At 39.2% G+C, this 20,585-nt stretch overlaps 1 protein-coding gene across 5 annotated transcripts in view; it reads left to right on the forward strand.

Annotated features, from left to right (window-relative positions):
• MAPK14 (mitogen-activated protein kinase 14) overlaps positions 1 to 20,585 on the forward strand; it is an 85,971-nt gene that overhangs the window by 13,566 nt on the left and 51,820 nt on the right. For all 5 annotated transcript variants that reach the window (XM_010389673.2, XM_010389674.2, XM_010389677.2 and 2 more), the window contains 2 exons: positions 11,241 to 11,370; positions 18,417 to 18,475. In XM_010389673.2, the coding sequence (XP_010387975.1) occupies positions 11,241 to 11,370; positions 18,417 to 18,475 (189 nt within the window). The remainder of the gene's footprint in view (positions 1 to 11,240; positions 11,371 to 18,416; positions 18,476 to 20,585) is intronic.

The following is a 20,585-nucleotide window of genomic DNA, read 5'->3' on the forward strand; positions in this document are numbered from 1 at the left end:
GAGTGGCTTTGTTATTAAAGCAGGTTCAGTCCCCTCTTGCTCTCTCTCACCGTCTCTTGTCTTCTGTCACCCTCTTGCCTTCCACTACTGGATTACACAGCAAGAAGGCCCTAACTAGATGCCAGCACCTTGATACTGGACTTCCCCACCTCATGGACTGTGAGAAATAAGTTTATTTTCTTTATAAATTACCCAATCTGTGATACTCTATTATAGCAACACAAAATGGATTAAGACTGACATACTGGTCACTTTTTACATCTAAGGTAATTTTATGCAAAGGTATATATTGGAAATCTGTGTCAGATAAGCCTTTCCATCTGATGATTCAGATGTAGAAATGATGACATCAGCATGTGTTCACAAGAAGTCAAAACAACATCTTTTCATCTGCCAAGGGCTCAGGGAGGATGTTTTAGGAGGAAAAAGGGACTGTGAGGGTAAGAGTCCTTTAGTTCCTTAACCCATCCCTATACTTGCACTTGGGGTAATGTCTCTGGCTGTGACAGTCTTCTCACCTACAACATGTGGCCCTAATCATACCCTTACTTTTGTCTGACACACGGTTGAGATGTCTGGCTTATGCAAGTGTATATTTAACTCATCTTTCTTGTATTTCCTCATCCCTGTAGTAGGTATAACTTGATTCTCAGAAATAATTGCTTTATTTTTAATATCTCCAATAGCTATTTCTTTTTTTCTCTCCTGTCAAATCTTTTATTTAGGGCTTTAGCTGGCATGAACCTTCTGGAACTTAGGCTTTTAAATAAATAGTTTCTATTTATGTTTTCTTCTCCAGGCTACCAAATGTTGGTGAAAATATTAGTTGTCTTCCTCATTCAGTGTAATAAACTATTATGCCCTAATGAGCATAGTATTAAGTTGAAGTGAAATGTTGATACTGGCTTCTTATACTGATATACTTCTTATGTCATTCCCTCATTTGACATTAAGTTTGGCTTGCCTCATTTTCTGATTCCTAGTTTAGTGTTCTGAGTGCCTTATGCTTTGAATGATCTGTTGTGAAATGAGCAATCTCAATATTAAATGATACTGATGCTAGAGCAAACAGAAAAAAGTTAGCAAATTAAGAGAACAGACAGTAAGTACTATGAACACCTGTTAAGCTGTTTTTGCATTCCCAAATATAGTACAGGTTCAGTGTTCCTTATCCAAAATGCTTGGGATCACAAATGTTTTGGATTTTGGATTTTGGAATATTTGTATTATACTTCCCAGTTGAGCATCTTTTTTCAAAATATCCAAAATCTGAAATGCTCCAATGCATATTTCTCTTGAGCATCATGTTGATGCCCAAAAAGTTTTGGATTTTGAAGCATTTTAGGTTTTGGATTTCAAGTTAGGGATACTCAACCTGTATAACCCAGAGTAATTCAACCTATTGACATTTTAGGTGGGATAATGTTTTGTTGTGGGGTACGGACTTGTGCATTGTAATATGTTTAGCAGTGTCCCTGTCTCCTACTCACTATATACTAATAGCAGTTCCCAGTTGTGACAACCAAAAACATCTAGACATTGCCACATATCTCTTGAGGGGTAGGGAGGGCAAAATCACCTTTAGTTGAGAATCACTTGTATAACCCTATATATTTGGATTGGTTGGTTCTGAATAAAAACTAGATGGGATAATATGAACCTTCCACCTGCAAAAAGATAGAAATGCTATGCTTTTTGCATTATAAATTGGGCCTCTCTAAACATGATTTTTATTATTTCTAGGAGAGTAGCAGCATTTCTAATGGTCCAGGTCCTAGTTATAACCCGATAAGCTTAATGGATGGGAGAACTTGCACAAGCATGTTTGCAAGAGGCCAGGTGTATCACTGGCACGTTTGAGAAACAACTATTAGTGAGGGAGACCCAATTTTCATGAACAGTTGTGTTTTGTCATTGTCATGGCCCCAGCTTCGGGTGTTTTGAATTTTTTCTGGAAAGGAAGTTAGCATGAAGTCCCAGTTGGTAGGTAGGCAGCATTTGCCGTAGTGTCTCTTCTGGTATTCTGTGTCCTTCCTCTCTTGTCTTTCAGTATTTAGCATTTTCAAACTCCTAGAAATGAAATGCTGTTTAGAAGTCCACAAAGAGAGCTAGTCCATTGTGACCCATTGTGAATTAATTTTCTGTACGTTTTTGAAGGCTCTTGCATCTGGGAAGGATTGCTTAGTTTTAAAAATATTAGGTAATAACAGATTGAAATTTTGAAGATCTTACGGCTCTGAGGTAGCAGGAACTCAGGAAGATCAGCCTTCCGTGATTTAGAATGTTATTTGGGCACATTATATATTCTGGTACCTTAGAAGATACAATGCATTTTCCTGAATTATCATTGCTACTGCTTTAATTACTTTAAGGCTGTGAGGCGGTAACTAACTTTAGTGTCATAATGTATACATCTTAACATTTAATGTGCTCTTTTTTTTTTTTTTTTAACACCCCCTTAAAGTACTCTGGTATTCAGATTTTTCCATGTGTTTCTCTAATTCTCCTATTTCATCCATTGGTCAGTTTTTCCTGCCTCTTTTCTTTCTGCTCCATGATCCATTCTTAAATTTTCTTTTCTCTTTCTGTGCATATGCTTTTTGAATTCATTATCTCATAGTCTCAACAATGGTCTTGTTCATATACTATACTTCCAAATTTGTACTTTCAAACCTATTCTCAAGAATGTCTGACCCTTTGGATTCTCAATCTATTGAGATGTAATGTTTCATGCTTTCCCTGGATTACTTTCCTACACACTTGTTGAAGATACCAGAGATGTAGCACTAACTTCTCTTGGAATGGGATTGATGTTACAAACTTGAATGGTTCATTCAGTTTAGATAGGTGAAGTGGATATCATCATTAGCACTGATGATTGACAGTAGTTATAAAAATTCCAATCAGGAATGAACCAGTTTACCTGAAGTTTTCAATAACTCTAGGTATTAATGCAACGTATTTTGAAAGTTTGAAATATGTGGGTATAAATATTGATGCTTACGTGTTAGATTTACTGTAGTGAAGGAAATTTGCCAGTCGTCCATCAGACAGTGTTAAATGCCCACCAATGTGTAAAAGAAATAGACCTAAAATATTAATAAATTGTGTATATATGTATGAAGGTATTGATGTGTACAGAGAAGTGGAGACATTGTGAGTTATAGTGGTCAGTATGGTTTCATGGAGGAGGAAGGATTTGAAGATTATTTAAAAAGATGGATATTTGGAGAGAAGAAAAGGAAACATTTTCAGACAAGAGAAAACATAAACCAAGAGAATGGATATGAAAAGGACTGTCCTGACAGGAGGAACATCTCAGGTAGGGTGAACCCAGTTGTGGTTCTCATTCTTGTTGTGCTTCAGACTCACTTGTGGAACTTTTAAACATACCTCCAGAAATTAAGAATGAGATCTGGAGTGGGATTTAGGCAGTTACTTTTCTAAAAAGTCTACAAATGGTTCTTTAGGTAGTAGAGAGCTGTTGGAGTTTCTTGAGTTGTGAACTGTTGAGTAAAATTGTTTTAAATTGGTCTTGCTGGAGTGTAAAGAATGGATTAGAGGAAATAATTGTATTGCTTTGTAAAAGTCTGGTAAGTGTATTTATGTGTCCCTCTGTTCATTTTGACTCCTCAGCTAGATTTCTTAGTTCCTTGAGATCATAACCAATCAGCTTTTAAAGGTACAATGAAGAAATATCTTTTTTTTTTTTTTTTTTTTTCTGGGTTGGGGGACAGGGTTTTGCTCTGTCACCCAGGCAGAAGTGCAGTTACACAATCAATGGCTCACTGAAGCCTTGAACTCCTGAGTTCAAGCGATCTTCCTACTTCAGCCACCCAAAGTAGCTGAGACTACAGGTGTGTGCCGCCATGCCTGCCTAATGTTTTTTTCTTTTTTTTTTAAACACGAGGTCTCACTACCTCATGAAGTTGCCCAGGCTGGTCTTGAACTCCTGAGCTCAAGCTGTCTTCCTGCCTCAGACTTCCAAAGTGCTAGGATTACAGGTGTGAGCCACCGCACCTAGCAAGAAATATCTTATCATTCTATTTTCATTTGGAACTTGCGGGCTCATGCCTGTAATCCCAGCACTTTGGGAGGCTGAGGCAGGCGAATCATGAGGTCAGGAGATTGAGACCATCCTGGCTAACATGGTGAAACCCCATCTCCACTAAAAATACAAAAAAATTAACCGGGTGTGGTAGCGGGCGCCTGTAGTCCCAGCTGCTGGGGAGGCTGAGGCAGGAGAATGGCGTGAACCGGGGAGTCGGAATTTGCAATGAGCCGAGATCATGCCACTGCACTCCAGCCTGGGTGACAGAGCAAGACTCCATCTCAAAAGAAAGAAAGGACCTCATGATATATGCTAACCTCACCTGTCCAGACTTTCTTATTTTCCCTTAATCTCTTAGCATTTTGTCAGGTTTTATATATATAATTCCAGTCTGCTTTAAATCCATTGTGAATAAAGGAAGGTATACATCAATAAGTTTAGAAGTTAAACAATTTTATTAGGATATATGAAGAATCTAGTAACCCAGATTTTCTATGTGTGTGTGACACAAGGGGAGGCAAGTATGAATGTGTAACAAAACATTGAAGTTTATTTAATGATTATCCTTGTGTGTTATGTACTGGATTCACAGCAGTAGATGAGTGACAATGACATCCTAATATTGTAATAACTGCTTCCAATGTTTATGTTTCTTTCAGCTATTTTTTACTATACCAATGGTTTTATAAGATGTGAATTAATTTGATAACTTTGGAAGGCTTCATGTAAATTCACAATTGGGGAAAAAACTTGTTAAACAGTATGTCCTGAATTTTAGTTTGGAGAACCTATTTATCATAAAGATAATTTCATTTTATAATACTGTTCATGAAAACAAGGTTTTACTTGTAGCTCTACTTTTACAAATGTGATTGAGAGGAGTATTCCAGCTTTGCCATGGACCAAGCTCCTTGCCAAACCCACTATAAAAGTTATCACATTTAATTCTAACAAATATCCTACAGATGAAATATAAACATAATTCTCATTTCATGAAAAAATTTAATTAACATCCTCAAGATTATATAGCTATTAAGTGACAGAACTGGAATTAAAATCCAGATAGTCTAATTCCAAAGTCTTGGCTCTTATTTAATCACTCTGTTGGAGTATTATAAACATGTAATAATAAATTGTGATTGTTAGGGTCTGTAGGGTACTGATTAATTCTAGCCTGCCTTTTGCTGAATAGATTCAGGAGTCAAATAGAGATAAAAATATTTACTTTATTAGTAAAGCTGGCATGCAGAGTGGCTTGGACAGGCAACTTAAGTGGGCTTCTTTCTTCCCCAGTTAATTGAACTTGCACACTTAATCAGTCAGATCAGCTAGAAAACTGCTGCTGTTCCTTGCTCCCCAGCAGACTTACCAGTGGAGGAGAGAAGAAAGTGCTCAACTTGCAGGTGGCAGGCAAACTCTGAGGTGGGAAGTTGAAGAAGTTGGGTCCCACAGGGGCAATGGCCATTTTTCCAGTCTCACCAGAGCTAGTTTAGAGAACTGGGTTTAGAGATGAGTATGCATTTACTTGCTACTTTTGAGAGAGAAGAAGGTACTAATTTATGGGTCTGTAGGAGCAGTGGGAGTGGGAAAGAAGAGAACCACCACCCTCCTTTATATGGGATAAGGAAGGAGTCAGTGAGGGCGTTGTAACAGAGTAATTGCTTCTTAGAGGTCCCTGACAGGTTCCTGAGCAGGTGACTATTTAAACCAATACTTGAAGGATAAGGATTTAGCTATGGAGTGGGATGGGGGCGGAGGAGAAGAAAGTCCTAGGAACCAGGAGCAGCCTGTCTGAATAGTTAAAAGAACTGAAAGGAGCTAGGAGAACACAGTGGCTGAGAAAGAGGGAAAGAGTAGCACAGGAGCAGGTAGAATAATCAGTGGTGGCCAGATCACCTGGGCTTTGTAGGCCATCATGAGAAATTTGTGTTTTACTCTGTATGCCAAGGAGATTTCTTGAATGGTTTGAAGGAGGGGAGCGGTGTGATCTAATTTATACTTTTATTGATATTTTTTATTTTTCGTTTTGAGACAGTCGCACTGTATCTTCCAGGCTAGAGTGCAGTGGTGCCATCATGGCACATAGCAGCCTCAACCCTCCTGGGCTCAAGCAGTCCTCCTGCCTCAGCCTCCCAAGTAGCTGGGCATGGTGGCCCATGCCTAATTTTTTTTTTTTTTTTGAGACGGAGTTTCGCTCTTGTTGCCCAGGCTGGAGTGCAATGGCGTGATCTCAGCTCACTGCAACCTCCGCCTCCCTGGTTCAAGCAATTCTTCTGCCTCAGCCTCCTGAGTAGCTGGGATTGCAGGCTCCTGCCACCACACCCAGCTAATTTTTTTTAATGTATATTTTCAGTGGAGACGGGGTTTCACAAACATGTTGGCCAGGCTGGTCTCAAACTCATAACCACGGCCTCCCAAAGTGCTGGGATTACAGGCGTGAGCCACTGCGTCTGGCTGCCTGAGTGATTTTTAATTTATTTATAATTTTTTTTTTGAGACAGAGTCTCACTTTGTTGCTCAGGCTTGAGTGCAGTGATGCAATCTCAGCTCAGTGCAACCTCCACCTCCTGGGTTCAAGCGATCCTCCCGCCTCAGCCTCCCAAGTAGCTGGGGTTACAAGTGTGTGCCCCCACGCCCCACTGAATTTTGTATTTTTTTTAGTAGAAATGGGTTTCACCATATTGGCCAAGCTGGTCTCAAACTCCTGACCTCAAGTGATCCACCCGCCTTGGCCTCCCAAAGTGCTGGGATTACAGGCGTGAGCCACCGCACTCAACCAATTTTTTATTTTTTGTAGATACAGGGTCTTGCTGTGTTGCTCAGGCTGATCTCAAACTTCTGGGCTCAAACAGTCCTCCTACCCTGGCCTCCCAAAGTGCTAGGTTTATAGGCTTGAGCCATTGTGCCTGGCATAATTTGTATTTTTAAAAGACTGTATTGGATGCATTTGGAGAGCATATTAGAAGGACCGGCAGGCTGGTGACATGGACTAATATGATAGTGGTGAAATGAAGAGCAGTTGACTTTGAGATGTATTTTGGAGGTGAAAACCATGAGACTTGGCAATAGATTTGAATGGGGACTGAGGAAAGGGAGAAATCAAGGATGACAATCAAATATCTAGCTCAAGCAACTGGATGAACAGTCCATTTACTAGATAACAGAGACATGGAGAAGAATAGTTCTGGGTGTTTTGTACTTGCTGCGTTTCAGGTGCTTATGTGTCTTTCTCGTGGAGACGTCAGGACACAGAGAAGAGATTTCAGTGAGAGACATAAATTTGGGAGTTTTCAATATATGGATGGCATTTAATTTAAAGTCATGGACATAGATGAGATTATCTAGAAAGAGAATGTGGGAGAGAGAAGAGGGGCCAGTACCATGTCCTGAAGAACTCCAACATAGAGAGTTTGAGTAGAAGAAGCTCATGCAGTGGAGACAGAGATGGAGCTGCCAGAGGGGTCATAGAAAACCAATAGAAGTGTTGATAAAGACTCCAGGATGGACAGTATTTAGAGAAAGTGGTGACTATGTCAATTACTAATCTTAGAAAAGTGGATTTGGTAGCAGAGGTCATTAGTGACCTTGAGAAGAGCAGTTTAAGTTGAATGGATTGAGGAAAGAATGGAATGGAAATGAGTCAGTTGTGTAGATGTGTGCTTCTCACATCTTAAGAGGTATATCAATCACCTGGAAATCTTGTCAAAATGTAAATTCTATTTTAGGGCCCAAGATGTCCTGTCCTTTCCTTTTCCTTTTCATTTTCCTTTTCCTTTCTCCTTTCCTGTTGTCTGCAGAGATCCTGCATTTTCTAATGAGCTCCCAGATAATGCCAATGCTACTGGTCCATGGAGCAATGGAGCACACTTTGAGTAGCAAAGTATAGATTAGTGGTTCTCAAACTGTAATATGTATCAGACTAATGTGGAGGGCTTGATAAAATACAGATTATTAGACCTAGTTCAAAGTTTCTCATTCCGTAACTCTGGAGTGGTACCTGAGAATTTTCATTTCCTATAAACTCCCAGGTGAAACTGATGCTGCTGATCTGGGAACCTCTGGTGTAGGTGATTTTTTTGGAGAATTTTAACTGTGATGGAGAACTGTCAAGGGAAGTCTTTTGTTTGTTGGTTGAAGGTGGCAAACAAGTAGAGTGCCTTTCTGCTGATGAGAATGGTCCAGTAGATAGGGAGACACTGATGATGCAAGGGAGAAGAGGAATGAAGAAGGGAAATCCTTGAGAAGATGAGGGGGGTGGCTCCAAAGCATATATTGTGGTCTTGAATTTTGATAAGAAAGGGCATATTCTTAGTTATAGCAAGAGGGAAGCTGGAGACGATGGGTTTATAGATTTGAGGATAAGCAAATGGAGCTCCCCTCTTGATGGTTTCTGTTTTCTCAGTGAAGATAAGGGCAACTCTTGAGGGAAGAAGGTGAGTTGGAGATTTGAGAGAGAACATGTCAAATGATCATTTTCGAGTAGGAAAATGAACTTACTAGAAGAAAATGGCTTTACTGAGAGCCTCTTTGAGATTAAGGTCAGAAACTAAGAATGAAAATCTGATTCTACAGTCTTTTTTGTTCAACCTCAGTTAGTTCCTTGGATTCAGTCATGGAGAATTAAGTGGTTAGACTTTATCCAGGTGAGTACATGATAGAGAGAGAGAGGGGGGAGAGGGGAGAGGGGAGAGGGGAGAGGGGGGAGAGAGAGAGAGAGAGAGAGAGAGAGAGAGAGAGAGAGAGAGAGAAGTGATTATAATATGGAACAGGAAGGGAAATGAAGACAGAAGAGGGCTGAAGGATAGAAACAAGCAATGACGAGGTTAACAAATTGTTGTATTCAGGGTACAAGTAAACTAGAAGTAACTAGGTTTGTGATGAAAAGCAAATGCTGCTGGCATTCAAAATTTTGTAGGTGGGGCAGTTTTTGGTAGGAATAAAGGTCTAGAGTGTGACTGTGAAGATGACTGGGTGTGGTGGAGTTTCCTAGAGAGATCAGGAAACAGGATGTTGGGTGTGCCATTCACCTGGATGTTGAAGTTGCCAAGAGTGATGACAGAAGTTGGGAGTGTAGAGAGATCTTCTGGATAGACACTAACTTTTCAATGAATGATGGAAAATTTCAGGTCAGTGGATACCAGCAGCAGAGAGGGATAGGTTTATCAGGGTTGTGAGCAGGAGGTATTTTATAGAACAAATGGAAAGTAATGGTCCTGAAGTGGTAATGGCTGCCAAGGAAGACTCCTACCCACCTGCTAGCCAGGAGGTATCTGGGCTATTAGAGAATGCTTTCTAATGGCAGGGCTATAAGAGAGGCAGTGTCTTCTAGAAATGGCCTAGTTTCACAGAGATGGAGGGAAGGTTCAGAAAAGAGGTTGCAGATTTATAGGAGTTTATCACAACTTGGGATTTGAAGATTGAGGGCATGGCATAAAAGTTTGGGAGTGAAAGGAAGAGAACTGGAGTAGGTACAGAGTTGTAAAAGCAAGTTTGGCAGGCAGAGAGTTTGGTGATAGTAGATGACCAGAAAGTCTTAAATACATATTAGAGACCGAGAGAAACTGGAGGATGAGGCATAATGGAACTGGCCCAGATAATTTCTGTTATTACTATTATATATTTTTTTGAGACAGAGTTTCACTCTTGTTGCCAGGCTAGTGCAATGGCGCAATCTCAGCTCACTGCAACCTCTGCCTCTTGGGATCAAGCGATTTTCTTGCCTCAGCCTCCCGAGTAGCTGGGATTACAGGCACCCACCACTGCGCCCGGTTAATTTTGTATTTTTAGTAGAAACGGGATTTTACCATGTTGGTCAGACTGGTCTCGAACTCCTGACCTTGTGATCCACCCGCCTCGGCCTCCCAAGGTGCTGGGATTACAGGCGTGAGCCACCGTGCCCGGCGATGATTTCTAAAAATAATTAAAATACACATCTCATTTTTGCTGTAGATGTCCTCCATGATCTAGCCACTGCCTGCATCTCTTATATCATCCCTTCCCACTCTCCCCTTGCACCCTGTGCTCCACCCACACAGCCCTTCTGTCTTTCTGTCACTCACTCCAGCATGCCATAGTTTTCCTACCTCTGTTTCTTTTTTCATTTGTTTGCACTTGCTCTTCTGAGAGATAGCAGAGTCAAGTGGTCAGTAGCATAAGCTCTGGATCCAGACTCCCTGCTCTGCCACTTTTAAGCTTTGTGAGCATAATCAAGGTACTTAACCTCTCTGTGCTTCAGTTGCTTATTTGTAAGTCGGGGAATGATAATAGTATTTTTTCATAGGGGATTCGGGGAATTACAAAAGCTGAATTGAGACAAATTAATGTAAAGGGCTTAGAATAATTTCTTGCATGTGTGGGTAAAGACTCAATAAACATTAATATTATTATTTCTTCTGCTTGAAGCTCTTTTTCTTATATATTTATATAGGGTATTTAATCATTACATTGTTTCCTTCTCAGGTCAGATGTGATTCCTCAGCCATCCTAGCTAAAGTGGCATAACTCCCTGGCTCTCTGTCACTCTTTATCCCATTACCCTTTTATTTAGTCATAGTATTTTCATCACTATTTGAAATTATTTTATTATTCTCTTTTGCTCTTCCTCCATTCCTTGAAGGTGCCAAGTACTTTGTAGGTGCTCCAGAAATATTTGTGGCAATTTATTGTCCTGAAAACACGGTTTCCTGGGCCTTGACTCTAATCAGGCAGCATATGTGGCAAGGTGACGACAGTGAGGCCTAGGCAGGGAAGACAGAATTCAACTCTGTTTATTAATCTGTTGGCTCATCTAGATCAGGGCAGCTGCCAGTTTTTGTAAATTTTATTAGAACACAGCCACACCCATTTTTAAACTTATTTTCTGGCTGCTTTCCTCCTACAAGCAGAGTTGAGTAGTTGTGACAGAGGTCTTAGGGTTTGCAAAGTTGAAAATATTACTATCTGGCCCTTCAAAGAAAAAAATTTGCTGGCTCCTGATCTAGATACATAGAAAAGACAAGGAGAAAACACCAAAAATAATAACAAGCTTTATTTGGATGGTGGGATAATAGGTCATTTTGCTTTTTATCTTTATGCTTTTTTTTGTATTTTGTTATAGACCCTTTAATTTGGAAATAGCCGTATAAATACCCCAAAATGGTGTTTAGAACGCTTTTTTAATGGTGGGTTTCTTTCCCTTTTTTCTCCTTAGTGCTGCTTTTGACACAAAAACAGGGTTACGTGTGGCAGTGAAGAAGCTCTCCAGACCATTTCAGTCCATCATTCATGCCAAAAGAACCTACAGAGAACTGCGGTTACTTAAACATATGAAACATGAAAATGTAAGTTAATTCATTCAAGGAAGAATAAATTTTGATCTTGAATAGGCTGGGGAAAATGTTTTAATTACTGCAGATGGAAATGCATTGGAGTGCATCCAATGTTGGTCCCTGCTTCTTGTCCTGGGGTGTTAGTGGCCACTTGGTTATGTCAGGTCAAAGACTTGGAATGAAAGTGATGCATCTTCCTGGAGTTCTAGTTTTACTCAAAGGTTTTTAGAGGGGGAAGGAACTCTTTAAAATTTTAAAATAGGCCGGGCGCGGTGGCTCATGCCTGTAATCCCAGCACTTTGGGAGGCCGAGGCGGGCGGATCACAAGGTCAGGAGATCGAGACCATCCTGGCTAACACGGTGAAACCCCGTCTCTACTAAAAAAGACAAAAAAAAACTAGCCAGGCGAGGTGGCGGGCGCCTGTAGTCCCAGCTACTCGGGAGGCTGAGGCAGGAGAATGGCGTGAACCCGGGAGGCGGAGCTTGCAGTGAGCTGAGATCTGGCCACTGCACTCCAGCTTGGGCGACAGAGCGAGACTCCGTCTCAAAAAAAAAAAAAAAAAAAAATTTTTTTTAAATAAAAGGATATATTATGAAATATAACACAAAATTCACGAGAACTTTTAGGAGAAAATATTAAAAGGTTGTGTATTCTTTGTCTGGTTTTCCTAAGGCTATATTATGAGAATGTGGGAGTCTGTGGCTATCAAAACACAAAATAGCCACAGACTCCCGTATTCTCATAATATAGCCTTAATATTTTTAAGTGGAAAAATCTGAGGAAGAGTGCCTTAGGCTCACTGAAAGTCCTATCAAAGTGGGCTATTATTTTATATGTTAATAATTTTTCTTTTTTTCCAGATTCAGTTATTTTAATAAATATGTCAGAGGCATTGTTTAAGTTAAATATAACTTTTTATTTTTTACCAATTTGGTAATTCGAGGACATTGCTATTCTGCCAAGATGCTTACAAATTCCAATACGGTAAATAAGTGGATATAATCGGAATATTAACTGAAAGTAAAAAGACAGTTGACTGAAGACATTTTACTGAACTTCAAAATCAAGTTATGAATTTCTGTGACTGCTGTATAAAGGGTACTGTGAAGTTTCTAGCATCGTGGAAGCAATGGCCATAGAGATTTCAAAGTCCTTTGGCTGTACTGCTTGTTACTGTGTAGAAGAAAATTCAAAATCTGTGAATTTATTATTTGACTATTTAGACTGTTTTAGTAATTTAACTTCTTCATAGCGAGAAAAAAGTCACAAATAAGTGATTCTTCATTAGCATACGCTTGTTTCATTAGTGCAAATTTCTTCTAAATTGAGAACATTAAGACTTAAATTTGTAATTGGATTATGGATGCCCATTATAATCACAGCTGCTTTTTATTTTCACATTTTATTTTGATTGTATAGTATTGAGGAAATCCTATTTCTACAGACAACTTCTATTCCTGAATATAATTTTACATAAGTAGCTGTGTGCAAACCTGAGTTTTAAGAATGTTCAGTGTGGAGCTGCAGCCTTCCTAATCAGTGACATGTTTACAGGAAGTTGAGATATGCGGAAAAAGCTGGCAGCAGAAACTTTATTCCTAGGTCTGCATAAAATCAAGGTGGCCTGGCAGCTTTAAGGGATGTGTTTGCATTTGATTTTTAACACACTTGAGTGTGTATGCTGTTTTTCATTACACATTATTATATGTGACAGAAATAGTGTCACAGCTTTGCAAGTATAAAGGATATTTTGAAAATTAAATGCAAACCAAACATTTATGGAACCCCAGAGCACCTTTGGGAGCCCCTAGGATCCTATTGATGTGGCTATGCTAATTTAAGAACATCTAGTTTAAGAGATTATCAGTGCTACACTTGATTGTTTTGCTTTTCTTCCTAAATATGTTAAGCCAGTGTTTAGGGATCATGGTATTAGAAAAATAGGATTTTAATTTCCATACATTGTTTTATAAGTGTCTTGCTTACTAGCGGTAGATGGTCACCTAGATATCAGTGATTTGTTATTTAAACAAAATAAGACACATGGCTGAATGTCTCATAGTTCTGTATTCCATTGGCAAATGTTTGGAGCCAAAAGACTCAATGTAGAAAAATTCCTACATTTTAGCCTATTTTAAAAACATTTGTTAGGTGCTTACAATGTAAAAGTAATTTTACCCAATAAAGAACCAAAACTTCCAGTAAGTTTAATTGAGGGTTTTCAGAGAAATTTGTCTCGTTTGCCTTCCTCTTCTTTTTTAAAAAATTACTGTTTTGGGTCACCATCCAATTTTTATAGCGGCCAAACCTCCCATAGGCAGCAGCAACAGGAGCTTAAAACTTGTGAACATTTTAAGTGTTGGTAACAAATACAATTTTCAGGTGCCAGAGGGCACATGTGATCTTTTACACAAAAATGCCTCTGACCCACAATCGGTAGTTCATCTTGAGTTGTCTCTTCTGTTAGTGATCATGAATAATAAATAAACATTTATTGGGTGAGTGACTGAAGCTAGGGGATGTCCTCTGTGACTGTGAGAGTTTCTCTCTGAACAAAGTTAGTTGGACCATTCCTGATTGAACTTCTGATCTTGATCTCATTAACACCTGTTCTAAGGAAAGATTAAAGGGAGGCAGCCTGCCAGCTGCATCGTTTTGCTGTCTGGGCAGACACTGCAGAAATGGCCCACATACGGTTCCAGAGATCTGTACATTTTAGAATTTAAAAATGATCAAAGAAATTCTTTTGTAAATTTTATTTGGGAACCTTAGATTTAACCTTACCATTGTAGACCAAGAGATTGTTTTGATGTGCTGTTGTTAAATATGCTAAATATGGTCTTTGGATACTGAGTTTTAAAGTATTTTTTTTGGATGTGTGCTAATTTGATAAAAAATATGACTTATATTTGCCACGCTTTGGACCATGATGGGATAATCATTAAAGATATTTGCTGCTTATTTGTATTATAAATGTCTTTTCTAAAAATTTTATTCCTGGATTACTTTGAGGTGACTGAAGTCATGTAACAGCAGAAGGAGTTAAGGAAATAGACTAAAATATGACTTGATTTAGAAGGAAATTTCCATTTAAGAAATGAGAAATGGCCGGGTGCAGTGGCTCATGCCTGTAATCCTGGCACTTTGGGAGGCGAAGGTGGGTGGATTGCTTGAACCCAGAAGTTTGAGACCAGCCTGGGCAACATGGCAAAACCCAGTCTCTATTATTATATTTAAAAAAAAAAAAAATGAGAAATGAATAGATTCCTAAAATATTTTCCAGATCTGTTTTAATGCTGAGAATTTTTTGTTTTACAGTATTTTTCTTATGATTAATATTTCATAAATATGATTAATGGAGGGAGGGGTATTTTGTGAAAACCCATCAAAAATTTAAGTACTTTGATTTAACATGAGTAGTTTTAATCTCAAAATTGTTATTTTTGGTGTGCTTATGTTAAATACATTAAATATTATAAATCTTGCCCTTTTTAGAAATTAAAATTTGCTAAGGTATTTACTAGTTGGCTTTTCTCTGTTTTTTTTTCAGGTTACTTTGTTTTTCTTCTTGCAGTCATGCTTTTTAATCATTTGAATAGTTGAGCTTTATGTCTCAAATTCTGTTAATGGAAGTAACTGCTTCAGATAGTTTGCTTAGGTATATTGTATTTTGTAATTCTCTATTCAGCTGTGTGGGCTGTGGTCACCACTTATTTTGATGATCCACAGTGGGTCAGTCCTTTGTCCTAGCCACCGTCAGATACATTATCTGCTCAGTCTTGCTGTCAGGACTGTGAAAATAAGCAATGATGTCCTCGTGTTTTTCATATGAGGAAAATGGGACTCAAAAGAAGATACCAAATGTATTTGCCAATTATTATTTACATAACAGCCATTCATTTTAGCTCCTGCTGAATGCCAGGCTCCGTTCCAAGTGCCAAGGTTTTTGGAATGAAGAAATTATAAGCTCTTGGATCCAAGAAATCACAGACTGATACTGGGGTTCAAACTTATAGCTGTTTGGTTCCAAAACGTCTGTTATGTTTTCAGTTTGAAATTGGAGTTTTTATTTGAAAATAGTTTTGACTTTTTTTTGTCTTTGAGGTAACTCTTGCTGTGTAAATCAGATCTCTAATGATTTAATTTCCATAGGATGATTTTCACAATCACAATGGAAACAATGTAAAACAATGTAAATAGTTGTCAACTTTTCTATTATATTGAGGAGATGGGCATCTCAAATAACAAGAATCTTTGATTAGAAAATATTGGAACAGGTGAATAAAGTTAGCTTCTGGACCTCAGTTACCTTAAGTAGAAGTGGGTGTAAGGGAGAATGATTAAAAGACCAGAGGTCTTAAGCCAGGAGTGTACCAAACTCAAGGGAAACAATTATGGTTTAGGTGGAAAAGGTAAAAGAAAATGGATTTGACTTAAATTTAAAGCACTATTATGAATGAGGTCACAGGTACTCTATTGGTGGGGGCATGTAAGTTGGCCTTACCTCTATGGAGGACAATTTGGCAATATTAAGATCCTTAAATATATTGGTGTCCTTTGATTCTGTAATTCTGTTTCTTGAAATTTATTTCCTGGAAGAAAATATGAGATGTGCAAAATACATATATTTTTCTTGCAGTATTCCTTAAATGTCTGAAGATAGGAAATTGGTTAAGTTATGGTATACACAAATGATAGATATGCTGTATACAAATGTTTAAATATTAAGTAAAAAGGCAGGATATAAAACTGTGCATGGTATAACCCCAATTTAATTTATGTACATCAGAAAATCAAAGGAAATATATCTCAAAATGTTAATGATAGTTATAATGGGTGGTACAATTATGGGTAATTTTGATTTTCTTGTATACTATTGTCTGGGTAGAGATCTGAAAGTGACTCTATTTCCTTTGGAACAATTTTCAAGGACTTGAAACCTATTCTTAAATTCCAAGTATGTGTCCCACCACCTCCTTTTCAGGTTCAGACTGTAAAACTGAAGTTGCTTTTAAAAAGTCTGATATTTGGAGTCAGGCATATTGGTGCACTCGGGAGGCTGAGGCAGAAGAATCCCTTATACCTGGGAGGCAGAGGTTGCAGTGGGCTGAGATTGTGCCATGTACTCCAGCCTGGGCAACAGGAGCAAAACTGTGTCTCAAAAAAAAAAAAAAAAAAAAAAAAAAGCCTGATGTTTGGATGAGTGGAGTAACATCCTAATTAGAAGATCTTTTTCATGATAATGTTTTGAGTGTTAACATATCTTACTTCTAGAGCTCTGTGTTTAAGTTGGCAGGTTAGAACAGTGTGCTAGTGAGGCCACAGTCTTGCTTCATATCCAGATACGCTCAAATATGGCTGGGCGTATTACGAATGAATTATAATATTTCTTATTTGTCTTGTCAATGCCTAACTGTGTAGAAACGAATGGCCTGGTTTTTTTTTTTTTTTTTTTTTTTTTTTGAGACGGAGTCTCGCTCTGTCGCCCGGGCTGGAGTGCAGTGGCCGGTTCTCAGCTCACTGCAAGCTCCGCCTCCCGGGTTTATGCCATTCTCCTGCCTCAGCCTCCCAGTAGCTGGGACTACAGGCGCCCGCCACCTCGCCCGGCTAGTTTTTTGTCTTTTTTAGTAGAGATGGGGTTTCACCGTGTTAGCCAGGATGGTCTCGATCTCCTGACCTCGTGATCCGCCCGTCTCGGCCTCCCAAAGTGCTGGGATTACAGGCTTGAGCCACCGCGCCCGGCCATGGCCTAGGTTTTAAGGAAAATAAATGGGAGGTGGGGGATGGAGGTGCTGTATGTGGATGAATTCATGATCAGAAAAACTTTTCAAAGACCTTGGGTGATTGAGTATTAAGTAGCTCTTTGCTTTATTCCTGTGTAAAGATAGACTTTTTTTTTTTCATTTTTAAATTGTCTGGTTTAAATACCCGATACATTAAGACTTTGTGAGAATAATACCAAGAATATACTGAGAATATTTTGAGGCTATAAATATGTCAGTTTTGAAGGCTATACAGTTAAGATGGAAATTTTTCGTGGAATACATTTTTTAAAAACAATATTATGGTAACAACCATGGACATGTGACCTTTTTTTCCTGTTGGATTAATTCATTAGACCATTAGTACATACGTAACGCAGGTACCCTAAATCTTTTTGCCTTCTGGTAAACTACTGACTACATATGATTAAATTCTAAAGAGATGAAGATTTTTAATGGTAAAGTGGGTTAATACGAGAATTGATGTTAACAAATAGAAAACAAAAGCATAATTTGGGTAGAAAATTAGTTGGAGTTACTAAGGGTGTGACGTGATGTTATGGAACTGAGGTAGCTGGTTTTGAATTAGTTCCTATTAAAATGATTGAGTCCTGGCTGGCCATGGTGGCTCACTGCTGTAATCCCAGCACTTTGGGATGCTGAAGTGGGAGGATCACTTGAGGCCAAAAGTTCCAGACCAGCCTGGGCAATCTAGTGAGACACATCTGTACAAAAAAAGAAAAATTAGCTAGGCATGGTGGTGGCATGTGCTTATAGTCCCAGCTACTTGGGAAGCTGAGACAGGAGGATTACTTGAGCTACCATGAACTGTGGTGGTGTCACTGTACTTTAGCTTGCATGTCAAGAGTGAGATCTTGAGTCTTTTTTTTTTTTTTTTTTTGAGACGGAGTCTCGCTTTGTCACCCGGGGTGGAGTGCAGTGACACAATCTCAGCTCACTGCAACCTCTGCCTCCCAGGTTTAAGCAGTTCTCCTGCCTCAGCCTCCTGAGTAGCTGGGATTACAGGCGCCCACCACCATGCCTGGCTAATGTTTGTATTTTTAGTAGAGACAGGGTTTCATCATGTTGGCCGGACTGGTCTTGAACTCCTGACTTCAGGTGATTCACCCGCCTCAGCCTCCCAAAGTGCTGGGATTACAGGCGTGAGCCACTGCTCCCGGCCTAGACCCTGACTCTTAAAAAAAAAAAAAAAAAAGAAAAGAAGATTAAGACCTGATGGGTACTATACTGAGTTTAATATTTATTTACTGTTTAATTTTTATATTTTCTTACAGGTTATTGGTCTGTTGGACGTTTTTACACCTGCAAGGTCTCTGGAGGAATTCAATGATGTGTGAGTAAATCTTTTGCATTTGCCTTCCTGGTCTACAGAATGAAGACTAGTAGCCCATTTCTATTCCTGAACCATTTAGCAACATACAGACTTCAAAAAATTATTCCTGTCATGCAACTCTTTTTGGGTGTAGGGGTGGATACCAGAAGATATATGTTATGGGTGGGGTGTGTTAGTATTTGCATCATTTCAGGCACATTGTACCCCATTGAAGAGTCAGTCTTGAATTCTTACAAAAGTTCCATGGGGAAAGGAGTAGAGAGTTTTGACTATGGATTTTTTCTTTTCAAAGTGTTTATCCCAGGTTTAGTTTTTGTTGTTGTTGTTGTTTTAAAAGACACGGGGTCTTGTGATATTGCCCAGGCTGAACTCAAGCTCCTGGGCTGTAATGTCTGTAATGTTCCTCCCACCTCAGCCTCCTGAGGAGCTGGGACTGCAGGCACATGCTACCATGCCTGGCTGGTCCCAGCTTTTTAAATGCTCTTCAAGAAATGTAATGGAGCCCCAGTCATATAAACTCCCTCCTGTTTTATCGCCCATGCATGTGGGAGGTGATACTAGAACTACATACTGATCCTTGAAGTATTAGATTGCTACACTGGGATAAGGGGCAGACTCTATATGTTGAGAAAGGCTTCTCCCAGCTTTGTAACCACCTCTGTTGTTTTAACCTGGGATCCCCCTAGAAAGCGGAGCCTGGGATTCTCAGGAACCAGTAGTGGGGGCTAGGGAAAACGAAACAGGGAAGGAGAGAAAGCTTCTATGAGGATATGTTGATATGGTCACCACTGTGGACAACTGGGCTGAAAACTGCCAAGATCTATGAAGCTATACATAATGCGCCTCAGATAGGGATCATTAATCCACTGGCTCCTGACCCCATTGGCAGGGGTTGCCACATGTGTCATTAGTGCCTTCACATGTCCAGGTTGCACAGTGGTGAGCATAAGACAGATTCCAGCAACTGTTCCCATGTATGTGTGAGCTCTCTACTATAATAGCTTTTCTAGTATCTGAGTTGACACAGCTCTCCCTGCCCCCAGTTCACAGATACACTATACCATAAAAGAGAAAAAAACCTTAAACGCAGTTATACTTTTGGTCCCATTGAAATTTTGGCATTCCTAAATGGAAAGGGTTACTGTTACGAAAGCCAAAATAGAATTGAAGATCATGACTTCTCCCCCTTAACCTCCATTCCCTCATTGATTCCGGTGCTGAACCTAACCAGTTTCTCTTCACCCTTATCCTGGTTTCAGTTTCTCCCATTCTTATCCTGGACTGATCGCAAACACCATTTACTCCTTTCCCACAGAACACAAAGGGGATTTGTTTGAACTTGTATGTTCTGTCTAAGGAAAGGGAGAAAGAAATAAAGAAGATGAAATGGAAAGGGAAGGAGGAAAGGTGACAAAAACATTTCTCCACCATTTGAATTTAGTTGGAACAGTGTATGGCTGAGAGTGGAAGTTGAGAGAGGAGAATTTGGTCTACCTACAAGATCTCCTTGGCCACATTAACCTTGATCCTGCTAATGAAAATTTAAGAAACAAAGGAAAAAAATAACCAATAACTAAGAAAAATTGTTCTTCTCGCAGCCTTGCTTGGTACAAGAATATGGAGGCTTCCAGAGATTACTGGATGTTGCCCAAGGGCATGTATATTACAGTTTGTTGAGCCCGACTGTATGCTGTAGTTGGAAAAGGGAATGTTGCAGAATGATGGTTTTTTAAAAAATAGTTACGCTAAATGTGGAAGAAATACTGAAGTCATGTGTTAGTGAATGACTTTGGAAAACATCTGAGTTAGATCTGAGCTGTTAGATCTCAAAATTTTAGGTCCACTAAGGATGGATTTATATAACAAAGGAAATGATGATTTGCTGACTTGTGCAAAGTGCAAAATGCTGTACTTTGGCCTAATTGGACAGTCTGGAACTGTATTGAGAATGTATTTTTCCTATGTGAAAAGAGCTTAATTAAAACCAGTATCTTTTTAAAAGGTTAAGTGTTACTGATAGTTTTGCCTTTGTTTGGATCCTTTATCCGTATAAGGACCCAGCAACTACAAGTCTACCTTTGAACTAAAGTTTCATTCATTCATTCATTCA

Source organism: Rhinopithecus roxellana, chromosome 4 (genome assembly GCF_007565055.1).
Source record: "Rhinopithecus roxellana isolate Shanxi Qingling chromosome 4, ASM756505v1, whole genome shotgun sequence".
Lineage (NCBI taxonomy): Eukaryota > Metazoa > Chordata > Mammalia > Primates > Cercopithecidae > Rhinopithecus > Rhinopithecus roxellana.